Below are 25,717 nucleotides of genomic sequence, written 5' to 3' on the forward strand. Positions count from 1 at the left end.
CTGCAGGTAAAATCCCCAGCACTAATCACTATTAGCAAATGCTCAACTACAATTCACACCACAGGTCAAATAACTCACACTGACTCACATTACCAAAAAAAAAAAAGTATGCATGAGTGAGAGAGCATGACACACACACACAGAGAGAGAGAGAGAGAGAAAAACCTGTTTCCATCAAGACAACTTCTTTCTCTGGAAAAAGAATGAGGGTCTCAAAGGGAGAGGAAACATTTGTAGGCACTGGTTTATTCTGTCTCTACTTCATTTACAGTCTCTTCCAAAAAAACAGTTTGGGGGGGGGGAGGGAAGTCACCTGACCCCACACCCTCTGTCCCAGCCTCTACTCTCCACCCCTCCCCTCCCTTTCCCGTGATTGGTGAAAAAGTGGAGGCGGCATGTGAAGAGGGCTCAGTCTCCAGAGCGCAAACTTCCAGAGCCATGCCCGGCTCTGCAGCTGCTGACGCCTGACCCCGGAGCCTCGCCACTGGCCTGCAGGGCCCCTGGTAACAGGGCGCGTGTGAGGGGGTAGATCCAGAGTGGAGCTGTCCCAGAGAGGAGGCCTTAAACGTGGGATATGAGACACGAGTGCAGCCCCGTGGACGTCCACAGAGCCTCGGGCCCGGCAAGAAAGCAGAATCATAAGACCGGATAAAATTCGAAAATATACTGAAATACACAGAGAATATCCACACAGAGAAACACAACCATCTGCAAACATCCACAGAGCAAAGGTAAGTGAGCTTGTTATTGTACTTTTTTCCCCCTCTCTCTTTCACACAGTCCTCCTCCGTGTTTGTTTGGCTCTCTGTTTCTCAGCAGCAGAGACACATCCTCAGGAAAGCCTTGCTTCTCTCTCTACCCAGCACATGCTTAGCATTGCTGTGGAGTTTTTCTTTTTTCTTCCAAAAGAAGCTTCCCAGCAATCCTGCTCAGAGCCAGATAAGAATATGCCCACTCCCCCTGTCCGAGTTACACAGCAGCCCGGAACTAGGACGAGGATCAAAGAAAGCTCCTCGCTAAACCATCTGCTCAGAGCAGAGGCTGTTTCTGCCCTTCCCGACCTTCAGCGGACTGACGTGTAGGTTTGTTTGTTGCTAAGCGCCTGACTCGCAGCACTGGTCTGCACTGTTCCAGGGAAGCGGGAAGGCCCGAGCTTGATGTGGTCTGGCCTGAGGAGTGGATTTGTTTTACTGTGGGGCTGCAAATGCTCGTTGTGTGGAAATGTTTTTGGAGAACCATATGCTCCATATTTGCAGTGTTCTTTAAGACGACATGCTGTGATGTCTAGAAACGCTTGGTTTCTAAAGAGTGCTCCTCCATTGTTTGAGATGGAATAAGGGGCTCCATTCATAAAAGCAACATTTAAAGAAAAACAAACCATCAGAGACACAAGGTCATTTAACCCTAACTGCTTCCTCATGCAGAAACACGGAATCTGGTCACTCGATATTCTCCCTGTGTGCATGCGCACACGCACGCGCATGCGCTCACGCACGCACACGCGCTCGTGCAAACGCACACATCAGCATGACAGTGGATGCTTTGAAGACTGACCCCACAACTTGGCTGCCACTCCCCATAACATGGGCCACTTCGCCTGGTCAGAAGCATGGGGTGTAGAGAGTGCTAAAGCACATATGGAAACACACACACACACACACACACACACACACACACACACACACACAGGAGAGGGTAGCACTGCCTGGACACTAGTATGAATCTCATGCTGCTTGTGTGATTAAGAATGTAAAATGTGGCCCAGTAAAACCCTATTAAAAACCAAGTGACACCATTTTATCTTAAATAAATGTAACCTAAAAGCAACTGCATACCAAATGATGGGACTATATGGAGATTAAGGAAGGAAACCCTACAAGCAGGGTTAAAAACGCACAGCCCACCATGCCACACCACCCCGCTTTTCTTGAAGGAACATTCCGTGCTTGAGAATCTGGCAGCCATTCACCTGCCGTGAGTGTGTAAAACTCCCGAAAGCAGCACAGTGTCAAAGAACTGACTCAATCTCTAGTGCAGTCTATTCCCTGAGGAAGTGTGGTAGAGACAGCTTCCTTGCACGAGTGAATGATGGAAAGAGGACCCAGGAAGAAGGGATGACGTGTCAGTAAACTGGTTCCTGGCATGTGGAAGAATGATCTGCTCCCAGTCTCCTGGTAAAAGGCCATTAGTGTAGTGTAAGATGTATTGCCAGTATGTAAGAAAAATGATAAGGGTTTGCCAGGGGGAGACTGTGTGCGCGCACGTGTCACACCACACCACTCTGCAAGAAACTTGCTATGGTGGGCATGCACTGTTGTAATGTCATTGAACACTCACTGGTTCACTACACATGCAAAACACTATTTCAGCATATACATTAAACAGGTAGGATTAATAGCTGAACATCTAATTGCATACAAATCAAACACTGCAAAACACACTTGCATCACAGTGCCTCCTTTGAGTTTTTCTCTGTACCAGTATACCATCATACTCCGGGTCATTTATCACACCCGCATACAAGTTTACCAATAGTTGATGCTACATCTCTTAACTCTGGTTCTATCTTCTGTTACCATATTATTCAGCAGCACATTTGCAGGGTAGATTTGCAAGGAGCTCTTAATGCCACGGAACATTTCTAATTGGATCCACTTCTCTCTCAGGCCTCCAGGAAACCAACACAGCGTGACCACTTTCTTTCAGCACAGGAGAAATACATGCAGAGGAATGTAAGACATTAGAGTTACACACAGACCCACACTAACATTCACACACGCGCAGCACACGTCACTGCTGGTCTGACCGAGTTCACCGTTTAGACAAAACACAGGCTTCATTTCTGTCACAGAGCAAGATGACCTCTCTGTGATTTGCAACCATGTAATAGGACAATAAAGTAATACCCTATAACCATAAACAGATCTGGATATGACTCTTGTGGTTGTCTTCAAGCACAAGGGCTTATTTGTTTAAACACACACACTTTTTTTAACCTTGTCTATAAAGGTTTGGTAGGCCTGGCCACTTAAAACAAAATCTCTAATAAGTGGTCTCTCACAGTGTCCCACGCGCACACACACACACACACACTCACACACTCACACACTCCCAGCAGCAGACACAAAGGAGGCATGTTCAGGGCTTGTAACTCGAGAGTATCTGGGGGCTGGTAGACACCTTAAACCCCTTAAACCCTTTTCTGAGACTGCAGTCAGAAGAATGGCAGTGTGGAGATTAGAAGCACTGAAACACAGGCCTAAGGCTCAGGAAAAAAGACTTTAACAGCTGATGGAGAGCAGTCAGAAATCAGAAGTACTGGAAAGGGCTGTTTACGTGTCATGGGGCAGGAGACTGTGCTTTCCAAACCAAACTGCTATTCCTGAAAGGCCACGCTTCGTTGAGTTTAGAGGGTTCTTTTAATACTGCACCCCAGGCCTGTGTGCCCGGTCTTCTCACTCCATAAATCCAGCACTGCACTCTTGCTCTCCCCATCCATGCCAAGCTCAATTTCCCCTCAGACTCTGTAAAAAGGTGGCGTGGGGTTACAGCTTGCAGCCGAGGGCACAGGGGACAGGCCCCCCTCCTCTGAGCTTTTCTCTCCCAGACCTCTCTAGCTCCCTGCAATGCCTCGTTTCCGCTACCTTTCATGATGTCAGTGTTTTTCTCCAATGTGAGTAAGGGAACTTCATGTTGAGACTTTTTGGCTTGCTGATCTTTGGCCCTGCTTGAAATGTTGAACTGTGTCAGTAATTGCTGCCATACCAAATGCGTATGCGTGTGGTCTCTGTTGCGTGGAAAAACCAATACACTCCACTTGCTAAAAAAGCAAGTTTAACCTACTTTACTACTTCCCCCATTTCATTCCCCCCTCCCTATCTCTTACTCACACAAACACACAGAGGCTGCATGTAAGGGCAGTGAATGGGGCTCCCAGCATCCTGACACATCCCACCATGGGATCCCCTCTCGCTGTACTCTTCCTCGCCCTCTCTGCTCCTCGGTTATTTCCTGACCCTATGCATCTTCCCTTTCAGCCTCAACCACTCTCTTTTCTGTGTGTCCCCACAGACCTGGCCCGGGAAAGTCTGATGGCCAGATGTGGAAATCGCTAATACCGTTATAAAGGCTGGGAAATACATTTAGTATTAAAATAAATAAATCACATCCAAGGCCTTCTAACCTGTCTGCAATAACTCAGGTGTGTTTTTTGTGTTTGTGGTCACACACAAGCTTGTGTGTTATGGTTTGGGTGGAGCTGTGTGTATGCACGTGTATGTCTGTGTAAATACTGGTCAAATTAATAAAGTCGATCAAACTGTGTAGTAATACTTAAAGCATCACTTTCTGGATAATCCTAATATTAAAGCTCTGTAGTGTGCAGGCGAGACCTTCAGAGGTTCTGGAGTTGCATGCACGTTTCTGAAGCAGGCTGCTAATATTAGATAACAATTAGATTGGCAAGTTCTTAATAAGAACCTTCTCTTTTGGAATTTCATACATTCCTAGTAAATTAAAATTATACCATAACAGCATTTGGTAGGTTTGCTTACTAACAATCTCTAACCTAATGATTAAAAGTTAGCTGGTTTTCATCATAGTCCCATGTGGAAAAACAATGCGATATAGAAACTATATAGAAGCTATTGTCAGTAATCTCAAAATGCACTCAAGATATTCTACATTAGAGGATAATTCTTCACTGAACCACAAAGCATTCCTGGTTCCACTCTTCTCAGCAGTTCTCAGTTCTTCTCAACTCAGAGAGCCAGTCTGTCAGTCAGACAATCTGCTTTTTACTCCTTCATGTAATAACTTTTACTCTTTAAATATCTCTAAATCTTTAGACCAATAAACTTTATAAGGTACTTTTCACAAATCCTGACTCTTTATGACAAAGTGTTATTCCTAATGAAACAGCATATATGACACACAGTTCTACAATAGATGATACAACAGAAGAGATGAAAGGCTAACCCTCAAAGGAGGTTTGACTGTTTTTAATGTGCCTTTCATAAACTGCAGACAGACTCTTAAAGCACAAATGTGTCAGTGAGATGCACTGTTTGACTTAGCATAGGACATTGTGAAAGATTATAAAAGCTTATAGCTTAGAGGACAATTGATGTTCAAAAGCTGCCAACATCTAGCAGTCAGGGACACACTAACAAGCTCTGTTTGAAAAATTAAAGGAGGTGAGATTTCATAGATGGCACTGGCAACCAACATGGATAGCAAAAGAAAAATATCTACTTCTTTGCTAAAGCTTGCTGAAAAAACAAAAACAAGGGAAGATAGAATTAAAATCCATTTGAGTAATTAAAATATATTTCATGACAAATCCACTTGGGAACATCTGGATATTTTCAAGCAGGATGGTAAGGAGGACAAAGCCAGGAATCAGGTCTTTGGCTGCTGGCATTTGTGTTGAAAGCTTTGTAATTGCCACATGGCCAAAACTTACTATTCGTTTAACACCTTCCTCAATGCAATCACAATGCATGATTCTATGCCCTGAACCACACAATGTCAGAAGAACAGATCTTTGATGGCTTCTATAACCGATGTTGGTGTGACTGTGTCCAACAAAAACAACTAAACAGATCTGGTATATCAGTTCAAAAGGTCCTAAGTGTAACGGAAGGTTTTAGAGCCTGGCTTACCAGTTATGCAATTGCGGACAACTGGCCAAGGGCTCCAATGGCTGTAGCTGTGGAGATGGCAGAATCAGGCTGGTCAGGCTGGTGAGGCCGGGGAAGGCGAGAGAGGCAGGTGTGTGCTGGCAGCACAGACAAGGGTGGGGGCAGGCTGGCACTCCTGGCATTTATGCTGTTCTTTTCTGTTGCACCATGGTCTTGGAGGAACATTATTTCACTTTATACCTGTATATAGCTGGAATTACAATACGAGCCTCTGGACTCTTGTCTAGACTAGACAAACCGGTATGTCGGCTCCAAATCTTTACAGCCAAGCCAAACACACCAGTCTCTGTTATTAGTACTCAATATGCAGAATAAACAGTCCAAGACTAACACTGAGACACAATTCCTTCCATCAGGTAGCCTACGGCAACAGAGCAGACAAAGAAGGGGAGCAACATAAACCCTGAACAGAGACGAGCAGCCCATTACAAGTCAACAACCCACTAAAAGCCAATGACCCAGAGGCTGTTGACTTGTTTGGCTTTGGGTCATGCTGGACGCGTCAGCCGTCCACTACCAAGACCCCCCAGGGCCAAAATAATTCCTCCAAAGCAACTGTGAAGAAAAAAATTTGCAATCCAGTTGTGCCGGTATCCACTAGATACGCCATCAATGCTAATCTGACTGAGTGTGACAGGATACAGATGGAGACAATCCTGAGGCCTGAAGTCAGTCATTTTTCACGAAAAGTTGCTCTGGACAGGTAGCAGGACAGTCAGTAGGACAGCTAATGGACGCTTTAGCTATCTAACCCATTTTCCTACCTCCACATGTCTCCTATTGTTTTGTCTTTAGGTTCTACTGGTTCTGCTCCTTGCTTCCTTTACCCTTCTCTCCCCTCCAACAAGCACTGCTGTTTCTTTCTGCTTATGTTGTCCTAGTTTTGTCCTCATCAGTCTGTGTGAGGTATCAGTTTGAGCCATTTTATTTGTGTGTGTGCGCATGTATGCGTATACTTATGTGCGAGAGACTACTGAAAAATACTTTTCATTTAAAAATCTGTGCACAAAATTGAAAAATGGCTCAATTCAACAACCTGAAGGGAAGAAATGGAATGAAATGCGGGAATTTCATCAGACAAGGGAGGCCCTTACCACCCCTCAAACACTACAGGATAAACTGCAGGATAAAGCAGGTTGATAGAGATATGAGGAGATACAGAGAGAGAGGGGTAAGGAGTAGAGGAGAATACTTCTTGTACTTAATTTGGCCAGCAGGCAGTCAATAATTGCTAAAGGCACCAAATGCTCAAAGCAGTTCTGAAACCAGACATGGCCCAACAAACAAAAAAAACAGCACAAAAAGAGAGCTCAAATGAGACTTCAGAAATAATTGGCTAAATCCAAAGTTTACCTCTCTTGGAGCACATAGGTCAGCATATATTTATGAAAAGTGCAGAGAATCAACATGGCTCACAGTCTTTGCTGGCAGCTTCACAGTCAGTTCTAAGGGATAATGTAAAAACTGCCAGCCGGGGTGTGTGTGTGTGTAAACTGCAACCAGGTATGCTGACGTGGCCTTGGCTTCATAGAAACCCACATGGCAGTATGGAAGCATGAAAGACGTGCATGATCGTGTGTGTGTGTGTGTGTGTGTGTGTGTGTGTGTGTGTGTGTGTCTTGGAAGGTGTGTATACCAAAGTGAGGCACTTGAGTGAATGCAGATCTGAGCATCTGCTAGGTGCTGAAAACAGAGCAATGCCAAATAGTAACCCCATACACAGAGTCCACAGCAGGGGACATGCCAAATACTCACCCCCTGCAGGAAGGCCGCAGTTTGCCATAGCAGAAAGTGAGTCCCTGGTGGAAAAAGGGGACTAAATTTACCCATGGTGCAGGATGACTGGGGCATGGACGCCAGTCAAGCCAAAGCACAGGCAGGAGAGCACGTTTGCTTTGGCAGGGGCTGAGGAACAGCCGTGACTTTAATGTCTGAGTGCAGGGGAAGGAGAACGGACGCCTGAATGGAGCAGAGAGGGGCTATGATAAATGAGAGATTAGTGGAGGGCTGGAGGGCTTTGGGGCACACTTCAGACAGGACTGGGTGTTTAAAGGCCAGTTTGCAAGGAGACAAAATCGCATTGGAATGCAGCTGAGGAAAGGTGCAGTGTAAACAACCCACTCTTTGGCTGTTGCACTTCCTGATGGGATTCTGCATGTACAGAGCAGTGTTTCAGATCGCTACCACTCCTGCATATCAGGTCAGTGCAATAATGGCTGGAGAAAGGGGAGATTCGGACTTTTTTTTTTAACCAGATAATCCCTGTCTATGATACCAGTTTAATCTTACTGAAACTATTACAATAAGATTGAATATCAAACACCAATTAAAATAAACATGAAACACTAGGCTAATTGTGGACTCCCATGAGTGTTGAAAAGCTTTTGATGAAACAGCTTTGATGCTAGCTAACAGTACCTCACATCAGCATCACATGCTAATGATTTCCAGCTGTAAAGAATTAATAAATGTAGCAGCTGTCTTTTCCTTAAAAAGGTCTTTTGAAGTTCACCGGAGTTGCAATTCATGGCTTCCACATGAACTGCTGTTTTAGGATGTTTGTATTGCATGGAAGCTTCTTCTCAAGCTTTAGATGTAATCTGGTTTCATGAGTCTGAGATAAACCAAGCTGCACAGCTGGTCAAATGGAAGGCACTAGCAAGCCCTCTTCTGCATAATACACAAATCTCTGTTGCTGTCTGCTCATCTCATTATTTTTCTGCCAGCACCTCCACAACACAGAGAAACCTGCAGCACATAATTAATCAGAACTGGTACAGACATGCCCTCTGCTGAACTTCATCAATCAGAACTTGGTTTATCCACACACTCCTCTCTCTCTTTCCATTAACTCCATTTATATGATAGGACTTGGGTACCTTGCACGTTCCATCTGCCATTCCATTGAGCTGAAGAGTCAGTATGCGAGGCAGTACCATTAGGCCACGCTGCCTGGCTCCCTGTGCCTCTTCCTTGCCCCGCCTCAGTCCCGTCCCCACGGCAGCCATTAGGTGCATGTCAAGAGGAGATTTTTGTTCTTATGTTATGTTCCTGGAGTGAGAGGGCTGATACTCTGAGAAGAGCATGCAAGGCTGCTGTGGGTGTCAGAGCTGAGTGAGGTGTTAAAAAGGCATGTTCTCTTCTCATTAGTGTTCTTCAGATGTGATGGAGAGCACAGTCTGAACTGCCCCCTCACGTTGCGCCCTTTCGAACGCTGAAATGCTGTTGACTGACGGCTGTGTTCCTTGTTTGTTTTTTATAGGTGAATTACTCAGCTCAGTCTGTCACCGACAAGACTTGGCCTGCGCAGGCCCAGGCTGAGGAGGAAGAGGGGAAGTGAGGAAGAAAGAGGAGGAGGGAGGAGAAGAACAGTGCAGCAGCCATGAAAGTAGAAAAGTGGAACCTGGGGGTACTTCTCTGCCTCTCCCTCGTCGCCCTTGGCACCTGTCGCTCAGGCCACGAGCCGCTGCCTTCGCGGCACCGCCGCTCGACGGCGGACGATGCCAAGAGGTGCGCATACACGTTCCTGATTCCACAGCAGCAGATCACGGGCCCCATCTGTGCATCAATCACTGGGCCGCAGGCAGACGAAGAGCGGGTGACACGCATGGACATCTCGGTGTTGCGAGACGTGCTGTCCAAGCAGCGGCGCGAGATAGAGACGTTGCAGCTGGTGGCCGACGTCGACGGCAACCTGGTGAATGAGATGAAGCTCCTGCGCAAAGAGTCACGCAACATGAACTCACGCGTGACACAGCTGTACATGCAGCTGCTGCACGAGATCATCCGCAAGCGTGACAACTCTCTAGAGTTGGCCCAGCTGGAGGCACGGGTTCTCAACGTCACGTCAGAAATGCTGCGGCTCGCCTCGCGTTACAAGGAGCTGGAGATGCGCTTCGCCAGCCTGGCCGCCACCGTCAACAACCAGTCTGTGCTGATCTCTGCGCTGGAGGAGCGGTGCGGTCGTGCCTACAGCCGCCATGAGCCCCCCGCTGTTCCGCCACTGGTGCAGGTGGTGCCCGAGAGCATCCCGGTCGCCGCCGGCCGCTTCACCAACGAGATCCAGCGCGACCACAGCAACCGTGCTTTCCCACGCGGCTCGCGCATGGAGGTCCCACCAACCACAGACCCACTGGGTGTGCCTCTGCCACCGCAGGGAACGCTCACCTCAGATGGTAAATGGGGGCATCAGAGCATGAAGCTGGGCCTGCTAGGCTCTGTTTGACCTCCATAGTCAGTTGTGTATTATATTAGGTTGCATATTTTGCAAAGACTTGTCCAGGGCTGAGGGGGCTGTGTGGTCAGTACTTGTAGCATGGTCATGCCTGGACTTGTAAGGGAACATGCTAGGTGCAGAAAAGCAGAGCTCAATAGTTTCTCTAGTGTATGAAAAAAGGTCCCAAAAAGATCCCAGAGTCCAGTGCTACTCCTGTGCTGTCCAGGAGCTCAGACGTTGTGTGTATGCATGCATGCATGCATGGCCACCCACCCACATCCACCCACACCGTAAAGGAGCACAGTCTCCAACAGTGAATTTAAGCATAAACATTGATTTTTATGGCAATGTTTTTCTATTAAAAAAATCATGCAGAAAATGAAGCATGATGTTATAGCTGAAAGCAATAGAGGAGGAATCAAAATGTGTTCAAAACAAAGTCAGAGGCAGAAGTGAATGAACACCTAGTGAACATGTATGGCACTACAGAGGCAGTGGTCCTGCGCATAGACAGACACACATGCAGCATGTTCCTGCAGAGTGGAGGCTCATGTGGCTGTGATTCTGAGTTAGGAGGGAGAAAGCAGACTTCACTGCAGGAGCAAGTCACATCAGACAGCACACAATGCTGAGGGATGGAACAATAAATACACAGGCACAGCAGACACACAGACGAGAGTGCGCACACACGTAGCTGAGAGGTTGAGCATTGGTGCAGGAATGTGTCATTTCACATTTGAACATGTTCTGAAGCACAAACACGATAAAAACAATGAAAACCAGCTGTCCCACAGTCATCCAACAGATTCTACACCTGCGACAAGACTGATATACGAGCACCAGATTCAGGGAGCTGACACACAGCATCCACATCACCATACCTAATGAAACCAGAAGCCACACCCACACGCTTGCACCACCTTTCCTCTCTGCACTGTGAGGCTGCCCATGACTCCACAAGCCTCTGTCTCTCACTACTGCAGTGCTTTTAGCAGATGCAAAGGGCTGGCACCTGAGAGGGAGAGATCACCAGACAGAGAGAAGGCTCTCAGGGGCTTTAGTGGGGTTACTCAGAAGAGGTAAAAGAATTCATAGGGCTGGTATGAGCTCAAGCCTTGAGCATTTTAACAGGGCTCTTAATGACATCAGGGCTCATAGAACACTTACTATTTGCTAGTGCCAGTACATCCTTTTTTTTAAAAAACACTTAATACATGAAGCTTTTCAAGAACCCAAAAGACTTAGATGTTAAAGAATTATGGTTTTGATCAACACCCAATTCCACAAGAAGCCTGCATCTGTAGTAAATTACAGGGTTTTCTCCTACAAGAGTAATTTGAACCTGCAGTGTGATTTATCTTCATTATTATTTATTATCATTTAAAAGACTTTTAAACTGTGGTTACAGAACATGAGTGAAAACAGACGTTATAATTACACTGACTTGGATCAGGTCTTCAGAAAAGAGCAGAGCTGCTGCCAGTATGTCTCAGTCTCCTACACACACCACAGACATGTCCTCTTCATGATTTTTCATCTCATCAGGAGAAACACTTATACTTTTGGTGACCGTGAAGCCCTAGTAGACTTGCAGTGTATGTATGTATGTGGCAGATCCACTAACATTATCAAACCCTTTTGGACTACAAATTCTAAGCTCTAAGCTTTCTGAAAGCAACCTCCAACTCCAATAACTCCCCACAGTACTAGATTTTCCCATCCCACTCTGAGCTCCAGAAGGATGTATTTTCCAGAACATGCTGGCCTGGGCACTTTAGTACGAACAATCCCCCCTCCCCCTGCCAAGAGCAGCTGAGCAAAAGCCTGCCTCACCTAAAATCACATGGTTTCTGGTGGACATGCTAGCCTCCAACAGCCACACCACCGTCTGAGCGGATTCACCCAAAGTAAGGAGGAAATGAGACAGTTGCATGGGCAGGCTTCGCAACCCCAGAAAACAAAGTTGGTCTAGAATGTACCTAACACAGCCTTGCTAAGAAAAGCAGACCTGTCTAATACCTGCTGGGTGCATCCTGCCTGGCTCGAAGGCCGGCTGTGTGTGCTGAAAGGCCCTAACTGATGGATCTGCTGGACATGCTGGGATACCCACCTCCTTCAGCATGAGCACAGAGCTTCCCTTTAACCCAGCAAACAGCTTCTCACACAGATAACCAATCATCATCATCATCACCACCCATGCTTGGTCCTCTCTCCTCTCTGTCCAACCCACCAACTCTTCCTGGCTTAATCCCACATAACTGATGAATTTAGCTTAAGGCTGATGATATGGGCATCGTCGATAAGGGAGAGACATAGAGAGAAGAAAAGGCTCAGGCATGCCATCGTCATTAGGAGAGCAGGGTTTAGTGAGGAGCTGACCAAGCACAGAGGACGCGAGGTGTACAGCTGACGGATGTTCAGATATCTCCCTAGGGAGCCACTTCAGCAAGAACAGAGGAGCCCTCAAATCTCGTGGAGCACGGGGGTATTCTAGGAACCCTTAATCTTCACGTCTCTGTTAATAGTTTCACCGGCTTGTTTGTTGACATTACAAGGCTGGTGTGCCTGTAAACATTCACCCTTTATCCATCTTGTTGTCGTCTTCACTCTGGCCTGGATGGGGGACAGTGCATTCTTTAGTCAAGAGAATGGGGTCATAGACCAGTTCATGAACCAAATCAGTCTGCTGCTGGGCAGTGTCCAGCACACAAACCAGCACAACACACAACCTTTCTCCCTCAGCTTCAGGGCTGTGCTAAAAACTATTTCTGCTCTCTCGCACTCTCACTGTCCCTACCTCCCACCCCCCATCCATCTGCCCATCCCTCCCTCTCTCACACACTACCTGTCCCTCTCTGTCCCTCTCTCCCAGGGCCATTCCGAGACTGCTTCAGTGTACGCCAAGCGGGCCACAGCAACAGTGGGATGTATCTTTTGAAGGCAGAGGGTAGTGATAAGTTGATTCAAGCCTGGTGTGAGCACGGGCTGGACAATGGTGGCTGGACTGTCTTTCAGAGGAGGAAAGATGGCTCAGTGAACTTCTTCAGGAACTGGGAGAACTACAAGGTAAGGAAGACAAGCACCCATAGACCCAGACCCACAAATGCACCCTGCCAATTACAATGCAGTGACTGGACACAAGTGAACTTGTGTGTCGAGAGATGGAATGTGCGATGACTGATTAACTGGGCCCACCCAGTGCTCTGCTGTAGAAACGTAAACAATGTCAAAAGATCCAAAGATCAACATTCACCAACACAGCTTTGCCAGGACAGCAGGGAGGATCATAGAGACGAGACGAGACGAGACCCCCCCCCCCCAAAAAAGCCCTGGATGCCACATGTGGAGAGATGCACCACAACAAACCTGAGCACGAGGCTACTCTTTTCAGCCCTGAAGTGCACACACAGCCCTTGAGGTCCCTGAGCAAGTTCACCTTTACCAGAAGAACAGACACAGTTTCCACCTGTTCAAACCTGGCTAATGTGCACATCTGAATCCAGCTGGACAGCTTAGCGTGGATAAGGGCTACTGTTTTAGTGCCCCGCTGCACTCTGGGAAGAGCCCAATTGTGTGTGAGGGAGTGTGTGCATGCCTACTGCCTCTGTCTGCTCTCACAGCATGACAAACTTGCATCCCTAGAGTAGAACATGCCTGTTTAAAAATCAAAGCTGTAAGCAGAAGCAACAGACCCACGTGCTGTGTGCGCGCGCGTGTCTGTGCATGTGAAACACACAAGAGGGGAAAAGGAAAGGGGGGGGGGGAATCAACACAAATTTCAGTAAAGATTATTGCAAAGGCAGGAATCACACAGAACCAAACACTGTATAAATCAGTTTCTCCACAGAGATCATGTTTTTCCTGCAATTTCTACCCACATGCCACCCGAACTAACAAGCCCACAAAACCCCTCCCTCTGATCCTGCCCAACAGAAAGGCTTCGGAAACATTGACGGTGAGTACTGGCTGGGTCTGGAGAACATCTACAGCCTGGCCAAGCAGGGTGACTACAGGCTGCTCGTAGAGCTGGAGGACTGGGTGGGGAAGAAGATCTATGCCGAGTACAGCAGCTTCCGGCTTGAGGAGGAGAGTGACAGCTTCCGTCTGCGGCTGGGCTCATACCAGGGCAATGCTGGTGACTCGCTGACCAGCCACAACGGCAAACCCTTTACCACGCTGGACCGAGACAAGGACAGCTTCACAGGTACAGCTGCCCTGGACTCACGCGCTGCTAACTTTACACGTCACACGCTGAGATGAGTTCCGCTGTCTGCCAAGTCTCACCCTCACCTCCCAAACCAGGACAGGGGTTAAGCCTTTATGCCAATGTGCCATAATCCATTGACTTTCGGGAGTACTATGCAACTATCTAGATGATTATCTTTGTGACTGTCTTTCTGTCGGCTCACTGGCTCTTCTCTGGTCACAGGAAACTGCGCTCACTTCCACAAAGGTGGCTGGTGGTACAATGCATGTGGACAGACCAACCTAAACGGCGTGTGGTACTCAGGTGGCGTTTACCGCAGCAAGTTCCAGGATGGCATCTTTTGGGCCGAGTATGGGGGAGGCTTCTACTCGCTCAAGTCTGTCCGCATGATGATTCGGCCAATTGACTGAGAGATCCGCCCCTTGGAGTCCCATCCCCCACTGCATAAAACCCACCTCCCCATCCCGCGAGTCTCCTAAACTCCACCTCGTCCAGTAGACCTGTTTATTCAGCACAAAGTTAATTTATAGCCATATTTTTTCTTAACCTTTAGAAGAACTCGGAAGAACTGATTAGGCATCAGTTAAGTGGTGACGGTCAGTCTCTGTCCAGCTGTAGACCATAACCCTGCTTGCAATCACACAGGCAGCGGTATGAAAAACCAACTACATCAGACTCCTCACTAAAAAGTCTAATAAGCTCAAATCAGTCTCTGGCCCTCATCCAAACCTCAGGGCTGTTTTTAACCCATCCATCACCTTTGCTATAAACCCTATGTTTGCTGTTTGCTCTTAGTACACTTTTGGTTGTGTATTTGCCCCCCCCCCCCTCCATGCACAATAAGGACTGGAAACAGACTGTGCTGAGTGCGGCATCTGGTTTGATGTGTATTGCTGGTCTGTAAATATACATTTTGTTTGTAAGTTTGTCTTTTTTGTTTTAAGAGTTAATTTAAGAACTCATATTACAGAATTGCCCTTACTCACCTGTTATTTATCAGTAGTTATTTATAATAGTTATACCCTTGGTTATGTTTCCCCCATTATGATGTACACTGAGTTTTTCTCTCTTACATTCATTCATTGTGCAACTGATAAAATCAAATGTCAAATATGTGCCACTACAGTTTGTACATACAAGAGAACTGCCAATCAGAATCCCCTGTTCCATGAGCACTGACAGACACATACCTCAGACACCCCAGATGCACCTCTGAAAGTTGAGGGGACGTTCTAATAGAAGGTGGAACCAGTTACCCGCTCATGTCATGTGCTAGGCAAATTCAAACAAAATAAAAACTGTTTTTAAGTAAAATGCTTTCAGGCTCAACTCTGCTACACAGGTTATAGAGGGTTAAAAAACTGCATCTCAGGGGCTGAGCGAATATCGCGTCCAATTATTCAAGCAGTATGTGGAATCACAGCTGCACTTCCAATTATACAGTTGATTACTCTGCAATATTATCTGAGAGAGGGAGAGAAGGAGAGGGGGAGAGAGAGAGGGAGGGAGATAAAGTGGAGGGTAAGAAAGTGGCCGAGAGAGAGAGGGAGCGAGAGAGAGAGAAAGGAACAAGTGAAGAAAGAGTGAGAGATTTCATGTTAAAAGTATGTAGACAAGTGAAATGGTGGGGAACTCTCAGGACCACAGAGACAATGAAAAACATATTTCTATGTGTCAGGCATAGATAGCAGGCAAGGGAAATTTGGGGGTGGGGGGGGCTTAAAGAGAGAAAAAAATGAAAGAGAGAAGGAGAGAGAAGAAATGGAAATGGCACACAAGAGGAGTAAATTCCTTCCACATAAAGTGCTTTGGTTTCATTTTTAGAAAAGAGTATTTCATAAAACTTATGATTTCCCCCCCTTCACTAGTACCCCTATGGGGCCATCCTTCAAAACATACTCAATTACTCCTTTCTTACAGGGAGGACAGCCATGCATGTTTGCAGGCACACGCACACATGCACATGCACACACAAAAGGTTGTGACATGTAGGGATTCTCCCCTGCCTGGTTCTCATTCAAATGTTCACATCTCCTGTCGAAGTCTCCTACTCAACAGGTCAGGCAGAGCCCAAGAGACTTTAGCCTGTTGAAACCCAGCAGAAAGGAGATAAACAAGGCAGGGGTAAGAGGAGAGGAGTTAAGAGGAGGACGGGTGAGAGGAGAGGGCGCTCTGTTTTTATCACGCCACTTAGTCAGTGAATTTCCATTGTGTATGTCTCTTCATTGGCTGGGGCAGGTCCGTACCTTCTACAGAGGCCAGAGTAACAGAGGCACCGAGTGTACACAATACACACTGTATAAACCAAACAGGATGTCAAAGAGCATCTGTTCCCAAAGAGCCGAATTCTGAACATCTTTAAAGGATGACATAATAAGACTGTCGGTCTCTCAGAGTTCAGTTCCTGTTTACCAGCCGATCAAAATGGTACAGTATGAACTCAATGGTTGCCATTGAGAGAACCAAACACATGCTACATAAATCAAAGACACAAAAGTTTATCCTTTGGCTTTTTTGTTTGTTTGTCACAGAGAGTTAGGCTGCCAGAGGAAAGTAAAGAAAGTCAGAGAGTAAGAGCAATCTAAAGGTGTTACCAAATCAGTAAACAAGAATGAAAAACATCGCAACTGTGTGTGTGCGTGCATACATGTAAGACATGGGTGACTGGAAGTTATGTAATGGGTTTAAAATCTTCTTCAGAAATGTGCAGTTATTTCCACTCTGCTTTCCAAAGTGGCTGTGGTCCAGCCCACTTCACACACAAACAACATGGATGCACACAAAGACGCAAAACTGAGTTGAAAGCCAGCACTAATGATCATAAAAACAGACCAAACCCAGGCTTTCTGGACCCTCAACCTATCTGTAAAAACTTTGTGTGATCATGGGAATTAATGGTTCTTAAACAAGACCACAGAGATGGAGTAGAGACAGTCAGACACTGAAGGGTACGCAAGGGGGACACAACAGCGGTGCTATGAAGACATCTTTGCGTCTTCACAATGGCCTGGTTTCGATTTGCAGTTTTTCTCTTTTCCTCTCCTCCACTCAAGACATGCACTGCGCCAGCAGGGCTGCAAATAAACCAGCACTCATCAGCATGTCCCATTAAAGAGGACACATGAGGGGCAGCAGAAGGCTCAGGTAGCTGGTGCTCTCTCCATGATGGCCTGCCACCCACAGCCATAAGTGCCAAACAAACTGACTCCAAACTGACCCACAGTAACAAGGACAAGCCAGGCCCCAGCAGCACGAGTGTGATTGCTTGCACACCCTTCCGCTGCTCCCCACAGCTGCACCGTCAGCGAAGATGGAGGACTGAGTGGAAATCCCTTTCTCCAACCGCTTGTGGGGGAGTGGTAGGAGCGGCTATCTGGGTGTGAGATGTAGGATGCAAGACAAGAGCGTCGACCCTCTCACTGTGACTTACCACACGGAGCTGTGGTGACCCTGAGCAAATCGTGACAAGGGCCAGAATACGCACTGTCACAAAGCAGCAGGCAGGACACTTAGTTTATGAGGGATATGAGGAAAAATGAGAAAAGAAAAGAAATATGGGTAAAGAAAGCACAATCCTACATCTCAATCTGTCACGAACACACAAATTCATGCACTTGTGCATGTGCGCACACGTGCGCACACACACACACACCAGTCAATATGCCCACTTTAGTAGTGCCCTGGAGCAGCATGTCTCTCCGAGTGAGTCTCAATGTGTGCAGTTTGGACTACAGGTTTGAGATTGATCCCAGTCAGGCTGGCAGAGTTGCCCTGAACGCACATCATGTGGAAAACATGAACTTCTTTAATGAACTTAGCACTTCCATAAATAATGTATGCAGTGCTGAAGTCTGCTAGAAAGTAACATAAAACAGTGCTGCTAAAACTTCAAATGATAGCATTTAAACACACCGTCTGCCTGCTTATGGAAAACAATAGACTCGTATAAAATTTGGATGATAGAAACAGTACGGAACCTTAACTAGACTGAGGTATTAATTACATTAACATAACTATAACCAAGTCTAACAGATCTTTTAATTTCTGTAATATCTCAAATTGATTAGTCTATTATATCGCTGTGCTTCTGTGCCAATGTTCACAAATAGTAGGCTCCAATCCTACTTTACTGGTGACTAAAGAAGAAGAACTTTGAATTTGAATGATGGTGAGAACAGTTTCCTGTATGTGAGAGAAGGATAGAGAAAGATGCAGGAAGAGACTAGAGAGAGAAATCAGACCACAGCGAGTGAAAAAAAGAGAGTGTGTGTGTGTCTGTGCACGCGCAGGAGGGAGCAAGAGAGAGACACACACACACACACACACACACACACACACACACACACACACACACACACACACACACACACAGAGAGAGAAAAACAAAGACATACCGAGATACGGTATGCAGGAGGTCATGCTCTGGCTGCTGATGTAGTCTCTCAGTCTCTTGTAGTTATCCTCCTTAGACATCAGATACTCCAGCCTCTCAAACGTAGCCTTGTCCTTACGACTCAGCAGCTGGATGAGAGATTGACAGGTTGATGGTTAGGGTTTACACAACACCCACCTAAAGCAACACAGCTGCACAGTGCCTACAGTGCTCTGCAAAGGCAGCAACATCCATGACAGCTGCTCTTATGAACCTTCTTGGAAAAGTTACACACACACACACACAAATTATAACGCAAGCATACTTCAAAAACGCACGCCCAACATTCATCAAATGTCTGTAGGTTTTTTATTTTTTTGCTTTAACTGGGCTGCATTTGATGGCGAGTGCAACGTATAAAAGAGGGCTGCCTACAGTCCATCTGTTTCTCTGACAGCTAATTTGTACAAAGGAGCTGAAACTATGACCAACATTTAACAAAACTAGTGTGAAGACGACAGACAAACCAGAACTACATCTGACAAAACCAAGATGGGTCCTTCATGCAATCATGCATGCATGCACGCACAGCCAACAGCAGGCTGTGCACACACAGCTAACAGCATGTTGTCAGCCTCTTAACATAAATTAGCACAGTGGCATTCCGTAGGATACCAAATTAAGCAGAATCTGTCAAATTCTTCAGGCAACCTCTACAGAACTGTCCTCATCTAAAATACGCGATTATACAAGTGTTGACAGTAGCTAAGCCAACTGTCTACACTGGTTAAATCAATAAGAGCAGATATTGGGCAACCAGTGACATAACATAATATACAATCATATGAACACTTACTTAAAATTATTTAAAAAGCATGATCAAAGCATGATCAAAAGCGAAAAGCTCAAAGTAAACCTGTGACTCATCCATAGTCCTTTTGGTTAGAGATGTTAAATGATGCACAACAGCCCCTGTTGTTAGGAGTGGGAAATTGTGGCTCACTGTGTACAAAGCAAAGCCAGGGGCCTGCAGGCTAAGGAAAAGCACTGCTTATTTCTGGATTCTTCTTCCTTTTTGCTGTTTGGAATCTATGCCACATTGGCTGATGGCTCCTGAGAGCTTCTAGCAGAAAGATGTTTTTCAGCTACATCATGTGCTGGAATGGGCTAAAGCATATGGTTATGGGGCCACGAGAAACACAGGACTTGGGTTTAACTTTATTTCACTCCTCACTGTGTGACTGAATTATACAGTGGTCCTCTGGGATGGACTCTTATCAGCTTGGTGAAAACAGGACCTGATGCATCTCTAGTGGTGACCCCCTTACTGTGAGTGGTAGAGCACGAGAGTGGAGAAAACCCAAGCGCTGAAATCCTTGAGAAAGTCAAAAACCACAATGAGATGAAGCTGAAGGAATGTTGCTTTGGGCCTTCTGGGGAGGGATGGGTCTCCAAGACCTCAGAAGGAGAGGATTAAAGAGTGAATATGATGAGCAGATGTCTGAATGGATAGCAGACCTGCCTAAGACAGAGACTCTGTGTGTGTGTGTGTGTGTGTGTGTGTGTGTGTGTGTGTGTGTGTGTGTGTGTGTGTGTGTGCACACGCACGAGTAGGGAGGGGGGACAGGTATAAGCACAGAGAAGGAGCAGGTGTCCACTCTCCAGCAGACATTTTCATTGGAGCCAGAACATTCTGGAAGCCCCGAGCAACACCAGTGACTCAGGATCTTTAGAAAACTGGGTCATTCCACTGCCGCAAAAGAGCATGCTTTCTTGTGTTCACTCCTCCTCAATCAGCAGTACACATGGACTGCTCCGGTTGAAGGTGGTCAACTGTTCACATCCTTCAAAATCTAAGTTTGCCGAAATCTTTCCTGACATCGGTCCTACCTGTAGAAGGCTCCTGCAGCACCACAGGTCTGTTCATGCCCTTCTACACCCGCTGGACATTTTAAAGCTTTTTTCTGATTTTAATAACATGCACATAGAACCTACTCCAATAACTGGTTTATTTTGGGTCACCATAGAATAACTGCCCTTGTCCAGAAGCTACTGAGTATCTATCTACTGACTATTTTAATATATTCATTTTCTATTTATTATAGGAGAAAGGAAACAAAATATACCTTGTACAAAAAAGATCCCCCCAGTTCCAGCATTAGTTACCTTTTGAGCACCATTCCAATGCAGTAAATGTCAACTCAGATGAAGCTTGAAATGTCTTAAGTGCAAAAGTGGAGGGGTGACAAAAAGTACTAACCTACAGCGCTTACATGGTTTGTGTGTGCGTGTGCGCGCGTCTGAATCTGAAATGCATTGTTCCACTCTTCATCTCTACTTCCCTGGGTACCGTGGAAACCAAGGGCAGCCTGATTTAAAGATGCCAGAACTTCACCAGCAAAGCCCTAGCCTGCACTTAGACATGACCATAATGAGCAGCTGGAAATAAAACACCAGCGCCCATACTGATGTTTCACAGATTTTATTCTGTCCTGTCTCCAAGCTGCCACTCATTTCACTAGTGCTAGAGAAGTATTGGACTGCAGATTAACAACATAAAATAATGAATGCAGAACCCTACTGAAACAGCATAGTGCATGGTAAAATATTTATAGCAACCAGTATCCACAGCATATACTTTAGATGATAAATGATTAATCTGATTCAATTTAAATGTGCCACATCTAGTGCAGACACAAAATCTAGTCAAAGTAAAGTACAGGCCCTCATAATTCTGTTTCCCTTTCTTCACTTGCCTATTGACTATCTAAAAACCCAAACAGAAACCCAAACCCCACACCTACCACGTGTTGCAGAGCAAGAGTGGAGGAGGATACTCACAGCCCACGTCTTGTTGAGTCTGAAGATGGGAGCGCTCTGTAGAGCTGACACCACTGCCATCACTGCATGAAGGTTATTCATATCACAAAGTTTCTGTGCAGCCAAACACAGACAAACACACGTGCATGCACACAGACACAGAAGAAACAAACAAGTAAGCAAACCAGTCAGAAAAAGAGCATGTAATCTACCGTCATAAATCTAAAAGTGAACATGAAGTGATGAAGGATGTTAAGAACCTCCCCAAATCTGCAGATTTTGAGATAAACCTGAGGTGAAGTGCATGTTACCTTGGCTGTTCTGATGTAGAGACTTAAAACCTCAGCTCTGATCTTCAGAGTTTGGGCATGAAGAATCTCCCGCACCACCCAGAAACTCACCTACACACACACACACACACACACACACACACACACACACACACACACACACACACACACACACACACAAATTATATGAGACATCAACGACTCCTACAATCCTAGTGCCAAAAGCAGAGTCAGGTGAAAGCAATCTCTCAGAATAATCCCTTTAGCTGCACTGAACTGTAAGCAAAGAAGAGAATTACTTTCTTTAATAGTATTTCATTGCTGTTGCCAGGTGGAAATAAAAGAACCCCCAGGCAGAAATCCAGTTCAAGGGGCTAACTAATCATGCAGTGCCTGCAGAACACAGGGGAAGCCATGCCACGTGAGGGAAAGACCTTCAGCCAAAAGAGGGACCACTGCCACTGTGCAAGAGTGGATGTCTCCACCTCTCTACAGTTTCAGTTTTGAACTTTCTAGTGCCTCCTCCAAAACTCTTCTGTAGAGTTCAGCTACATCTCACTTCAATATATCAGTCACCTCTTTCACTGGGCCATGCATGAGACCTACATCCATGCACGCATACTGTTAGGTCTTCCTCTTACCCTGTCTCTTTTCGAAGATCCCTTTACTACACAAGATCCCTTTACTACAAGTGTCCCGACATAAATCAATCATTTATCTGTAAAGGATTTATATATTCATCATGTGCAGAAAGGTTATTTATAGTGGCTTCAGTGTGGGAAGACACACACACACACAGAGAGAGAGAGAGAGAGAGAGAGAGCCCAATCCCAGAAAGGAGCGCCACACCTAATCTATTACTGAATATGGCAAATGCAGTGACTCCACAGACACACACATACAAACACACAGGTACACGCGTGCATGCACACACACCTCCCTTTTCATGGAAGTCAAGAAAAAAAACACAGAGGGGGGAAAAAACAAGGTGGGTGGGGGGCATCCGATTAAAGAATGTCTCAGAATTCAGCCAAAACATATGCCAATATTCCTGGGAAAAAGATAACCAGATGTGCTTAATTTACAACATGTGTCATTTTTAAATCCAAAGGGTGTGTGTGTGTGAGTGAGTGAGTGAGTGAGTGAGTATCTGCCTGCTTCATAAGTTGTTGAAGAAGTGGTGTGTGTGAGTGTGAGTGAGTGAGAGAGAGAGAGTTCATTTCACACACGACCACTCCCTTCTACAGTGAGTATACACTTGGTGCTCGTAGGACAGCTTTACTCAGCATCTCAAAGCTGAACAGAGAGGATTAACAGAGAGTTACTACACACGTTGCCTCAGAATGTACCCAACTACAGCAGTATTTCAGCAGCACATCACATGCATGTAACACACATACACCACAGAACACACAAATAAAAAACACTTGTGATGACATGCACATAAACACAAACACAAACACACACACACACACACACACAGGTAACAAGTGGTGTAATTAAGGCTGGAATCCTCATTGGCTGGGCTGGACCCCTTGTTTTTGTTTTCCTCATTAATTTGGTGTACAAAATATGTGTGTGTGTGTGTGTGTGTGTGTGTGTGTGTGTGTGTGTGTGTGAGAGAGAGAGAGAGCCCTCGAATAATTGTTTGGCCAGAGCTGAAGTGGTCCTAGAAAGAATCTTTCCACAAGATGCTTGACAAAAATTCCACACCAGTATTGTCATTTATTACAGAGGGTCATGCTGGTCATTAGGAATATGTGTGCCCTGTGTGAGTACACTCAGAAATAGAGCAATAAACAGCTACTTTATATTACTTTATATATGTGCATGTGTCACACACAGCACATCTTCAGGACATGGGGTTAATATACTCACTATATGTATATTATACACATGGGTTTGAGCATAACCCAGAACCTCAGTTACCGAAAAGTAATATTTTTCAGTTACAGTTGTAAAAAAAAAAAAAAAAAAAAGCACTTTAATTCAAGACTATTTTGCTGGTGCTGACAAGATATGGTGCATGTCTTTTTTCCTACACAGTCAGTACCTTTTTGTCCTAAAATCAACACACCCCAACACATCCACACAGCCAAACAGACATACAGGGATGCTGGATAACACAGGCTTCAGTAAGAGATGGATGTGATTTGCTTATATAAGTCAATGTGTTGGCTAGAGCAGCTCCAACGAGCTCTACGCTCATCATTTGCCCAGTGACGAGGCCTTAAAGTGGGTCCCATTACATGCCTTGAGGAGAGCCAAGGTCAGTCATGGCTGCAGACATAGCCCAGCTTCCATACAGGCCCTGTTCCGTCCCTTCCACCCTAAACGACTATGACATGAAAATCGGTGTTTGATCACACCAGTATAAGTGTTAGCGCAGAGATAAGGGGCCTACATAACACAATGAAATGTCTGGAATAAAAAAAATAAAAATAAATAAAAAGCTGATGACAGTTTTCCAACTGCACCCGGGCCAAGCAGATAAAACTTGGGCAGTAGCCCTGCATTAGACCAAAACTCCCTGCCTCTGTGTGTGTGTGTGTGTGTGTGTGTGTGTGTGTGCGCGCGCGCGCATGTTTCCGTGAGTGTCGTTTTACCTGGTTGAATCGGCGTGTGAAGGCCACAGCATTGGGTGCTGAGCTGTGCTTCTCTTTCTTGTTCCAGCCACAACTTGCAAGCTCCTGGGAAAAAAGGAGAATCAGACTCCTCAGAGGAAGGGTCATAACAGCAGGGAGCACACTCCACAAGACAATTGAGAGAACAACACCGCCCTTCAAATGGAGCCACACTAAGAGTGGGAAGAGGAAAAGTGCTTTAAGACAAATCACAGGGTGCCAAATGATCAAGTCTGGGAAGCATTTCGATGATTTTCATCGGAACCAATCCTTCCCCAAACAAATTACCCAAACATGTAGACAAACAAACGAGATGTGCGATAAAACAAAATATGAGCTCATTCATAGTGCTCAAAAACATCCAAGAAGCAGAGAGAGTGAGAGAGAAAAAGACTATACTGGAATTAGGCCATTTGCACTTTTTCAAAGAAGAGTTAGAACATATCCACTGCAGCTGCAGAGCAGCCATCATCTTTTTAGAAGTAATGGCAATATATTAAATGATGAGCAATGATGTAGTGACAATGCGGAGTGTATTTACAACCAAAACAGAACAGAATGTGCCAAGAGTGTGAAGACTATAAAAGCAGTATAAACTAAAGTTCCAGTAATGAAGAGAAATGCTTTTTTCTTGTTCCTCAAAATTTCCCTGAACCTAAAGGAAAGTCTAAATGTCCTATACATAATCTGACCGATGAATATAGACACAATTTTCTGTGTTCAATTAAAAGTTTCAATATCAATAGAAAAAAAAACAATAATAAAATAATCAGAATAAGGATCACCACAGCTCCAGCTGTTTCCAAAGCATACCCATAAAACTCCAATAACCCCACACATACAGCACTCATTCATTGTTACTAGGGCTCTAGGGCTGGGTGCAGTGGTATAACAATTCATGCCCAAGCTAAAGGTTTTCCTAAGTGTGGCCATAAGGCTGCCTTTACATGTGTAAAGCACCCACAGGGACTGAAGGTGGCTGTTGCTGCTGTTTAAAAACCTACCCATCATCCCACCCTCTATTTAACCAACACTCGCACCTCTAATCACTGGGGTCTTCCAAGAGCCATATTCTCGCACACAGTCCAGATTCATATATCCATATCTGACAAAACCAAGATGGGTCCTTTATTCACATCACATCTCCACTCTGCACAATCAAAACAGGCAACACTGACATTTAATGAAGCAGGCTTGTCTCATTTCTGAAAGGTTATGCAAGACAATTAAAACCAAAACATGAATGTGCACATAAAACTGTGAAGAGCTCGGCATAACCCCATTTCCTGTTATGTTAGTGGCTAGCAGAGTTATCAGTTTGCACATGACACACCCACACCCACCAGCTTACTGGTAACAAAACCAACCATTAGTCTCTCTCTATCACTCACTCAGAGACAGGTAGACTGCCCCCCCCCCCCCCCCACTCTTAAATCAAGTCCAACATCCATATCTGCTCAGCAAGATAAAGTCAAGTGCACATTCA

General features: G+C 45.6%; 2 protein-coding genes across 12 annotated transcripts in view; one reads left to right on the plus strand and one right to left on the minus strand.

Moving 5' to 3' along the window:
* The window catches only part of ralgps2 (Ral GEF with PH domain and SH3 binding motif 2), a 72,485-nt gene that overhangs the window by 12,514 nt on the left and 34,254 nt on the right, over positions 1 to 25,717 (minus strand). For all 11 annotated transcript variants that reach the window (XR_014124666.1, XR_014124665.1, XR_014124667.1 and 8 more), the window contains exons 6-9: positions 24,214 to 24,297; positions 21,629 to 21,718; positions 21,339 to 21,431; positions 18,520 to 18,646 (exon numbers count right to left, since the gene is read on the minus strand). Coding sequence is in view for 8 of the 11 variants with exons in the window: in XM_081718317.1 (XP_081574443.1) it covers positions 18,520 to 18,646; positions 21,339 to 21,431; positions 21,629 to 21,718; positions 24,214 to 24,297 (394 nt within the window). In the remaining 3 variants the exon portion in view is untranslated. The remainder of the gene's footprint in view (positions 1 to 18,519; positions 18,647 to 21,338; positions 21,432 to 21,628; positions 21,719 to 24,213; positions 24,298 to 25,717) is intronic.
* On the plus strand, positions 86 to 15,439 carry angptl1a (angiopoietin-like 1a). The gene is made up of 5 exons (XM_026995929.3): positions 86 to 731; positions 8,965 to 9,877; positions 12,791 to 12,984; positions 13,852 to 14,122; positions 14,348 to 15,439. The coding sequence occupies exons 2-5, from the start codon at positions 9,085 to 9,087 to the stop codon at positions 14,533 to 14,535; spliced, it is 1,446 nt and encodes a 481-aa protein (XP_026851730.3). The 5' UTR covers positions 86 to 731; positions 8,965 to 9,084; the 3' UTR covers positions 14,536 to 15,439.

The sequence above is a fragment of the Electrophorus electricus genome, chromosome 7 (assembly GCF_041902795.1).
Source record: "Electrophorus electricus isolate QZ-2024a chromosome 7, ASM4190279v1, whole genome shotgun sequence".
NCBI lineage: Eukaryota > Metazoa > Chordata > Actinopteri > Gymnotiformes > Gymnotidae > Electrophorus > Electrophorus electricus.

Excerpts from the sequence above, each read along its gene's own strand:
- angptl1a (XM_026995929.3), top strand. The coding sequence starts at position 9,085 with ATGAAAGTAGAAAAGTGGAACCTGGGGGTACTTCTCTGCCTCTCCCTC. Across the intron at positions 12,985-13,851 it reads GGAACTGGGAGAACTACAAG|AAAGGCTTCGGAAACATTGA; the intron begins GTAAGGAAGACA and ends CCTGCCCAACAG. Across the intron at positions 14,123-14,347 it reads AGACAAGGACAGCTTCACAG|GAAACTGCGCTCACTTCCAC; the intron begins GTACAGCTGCCC and ends CTCTGGTCACAG.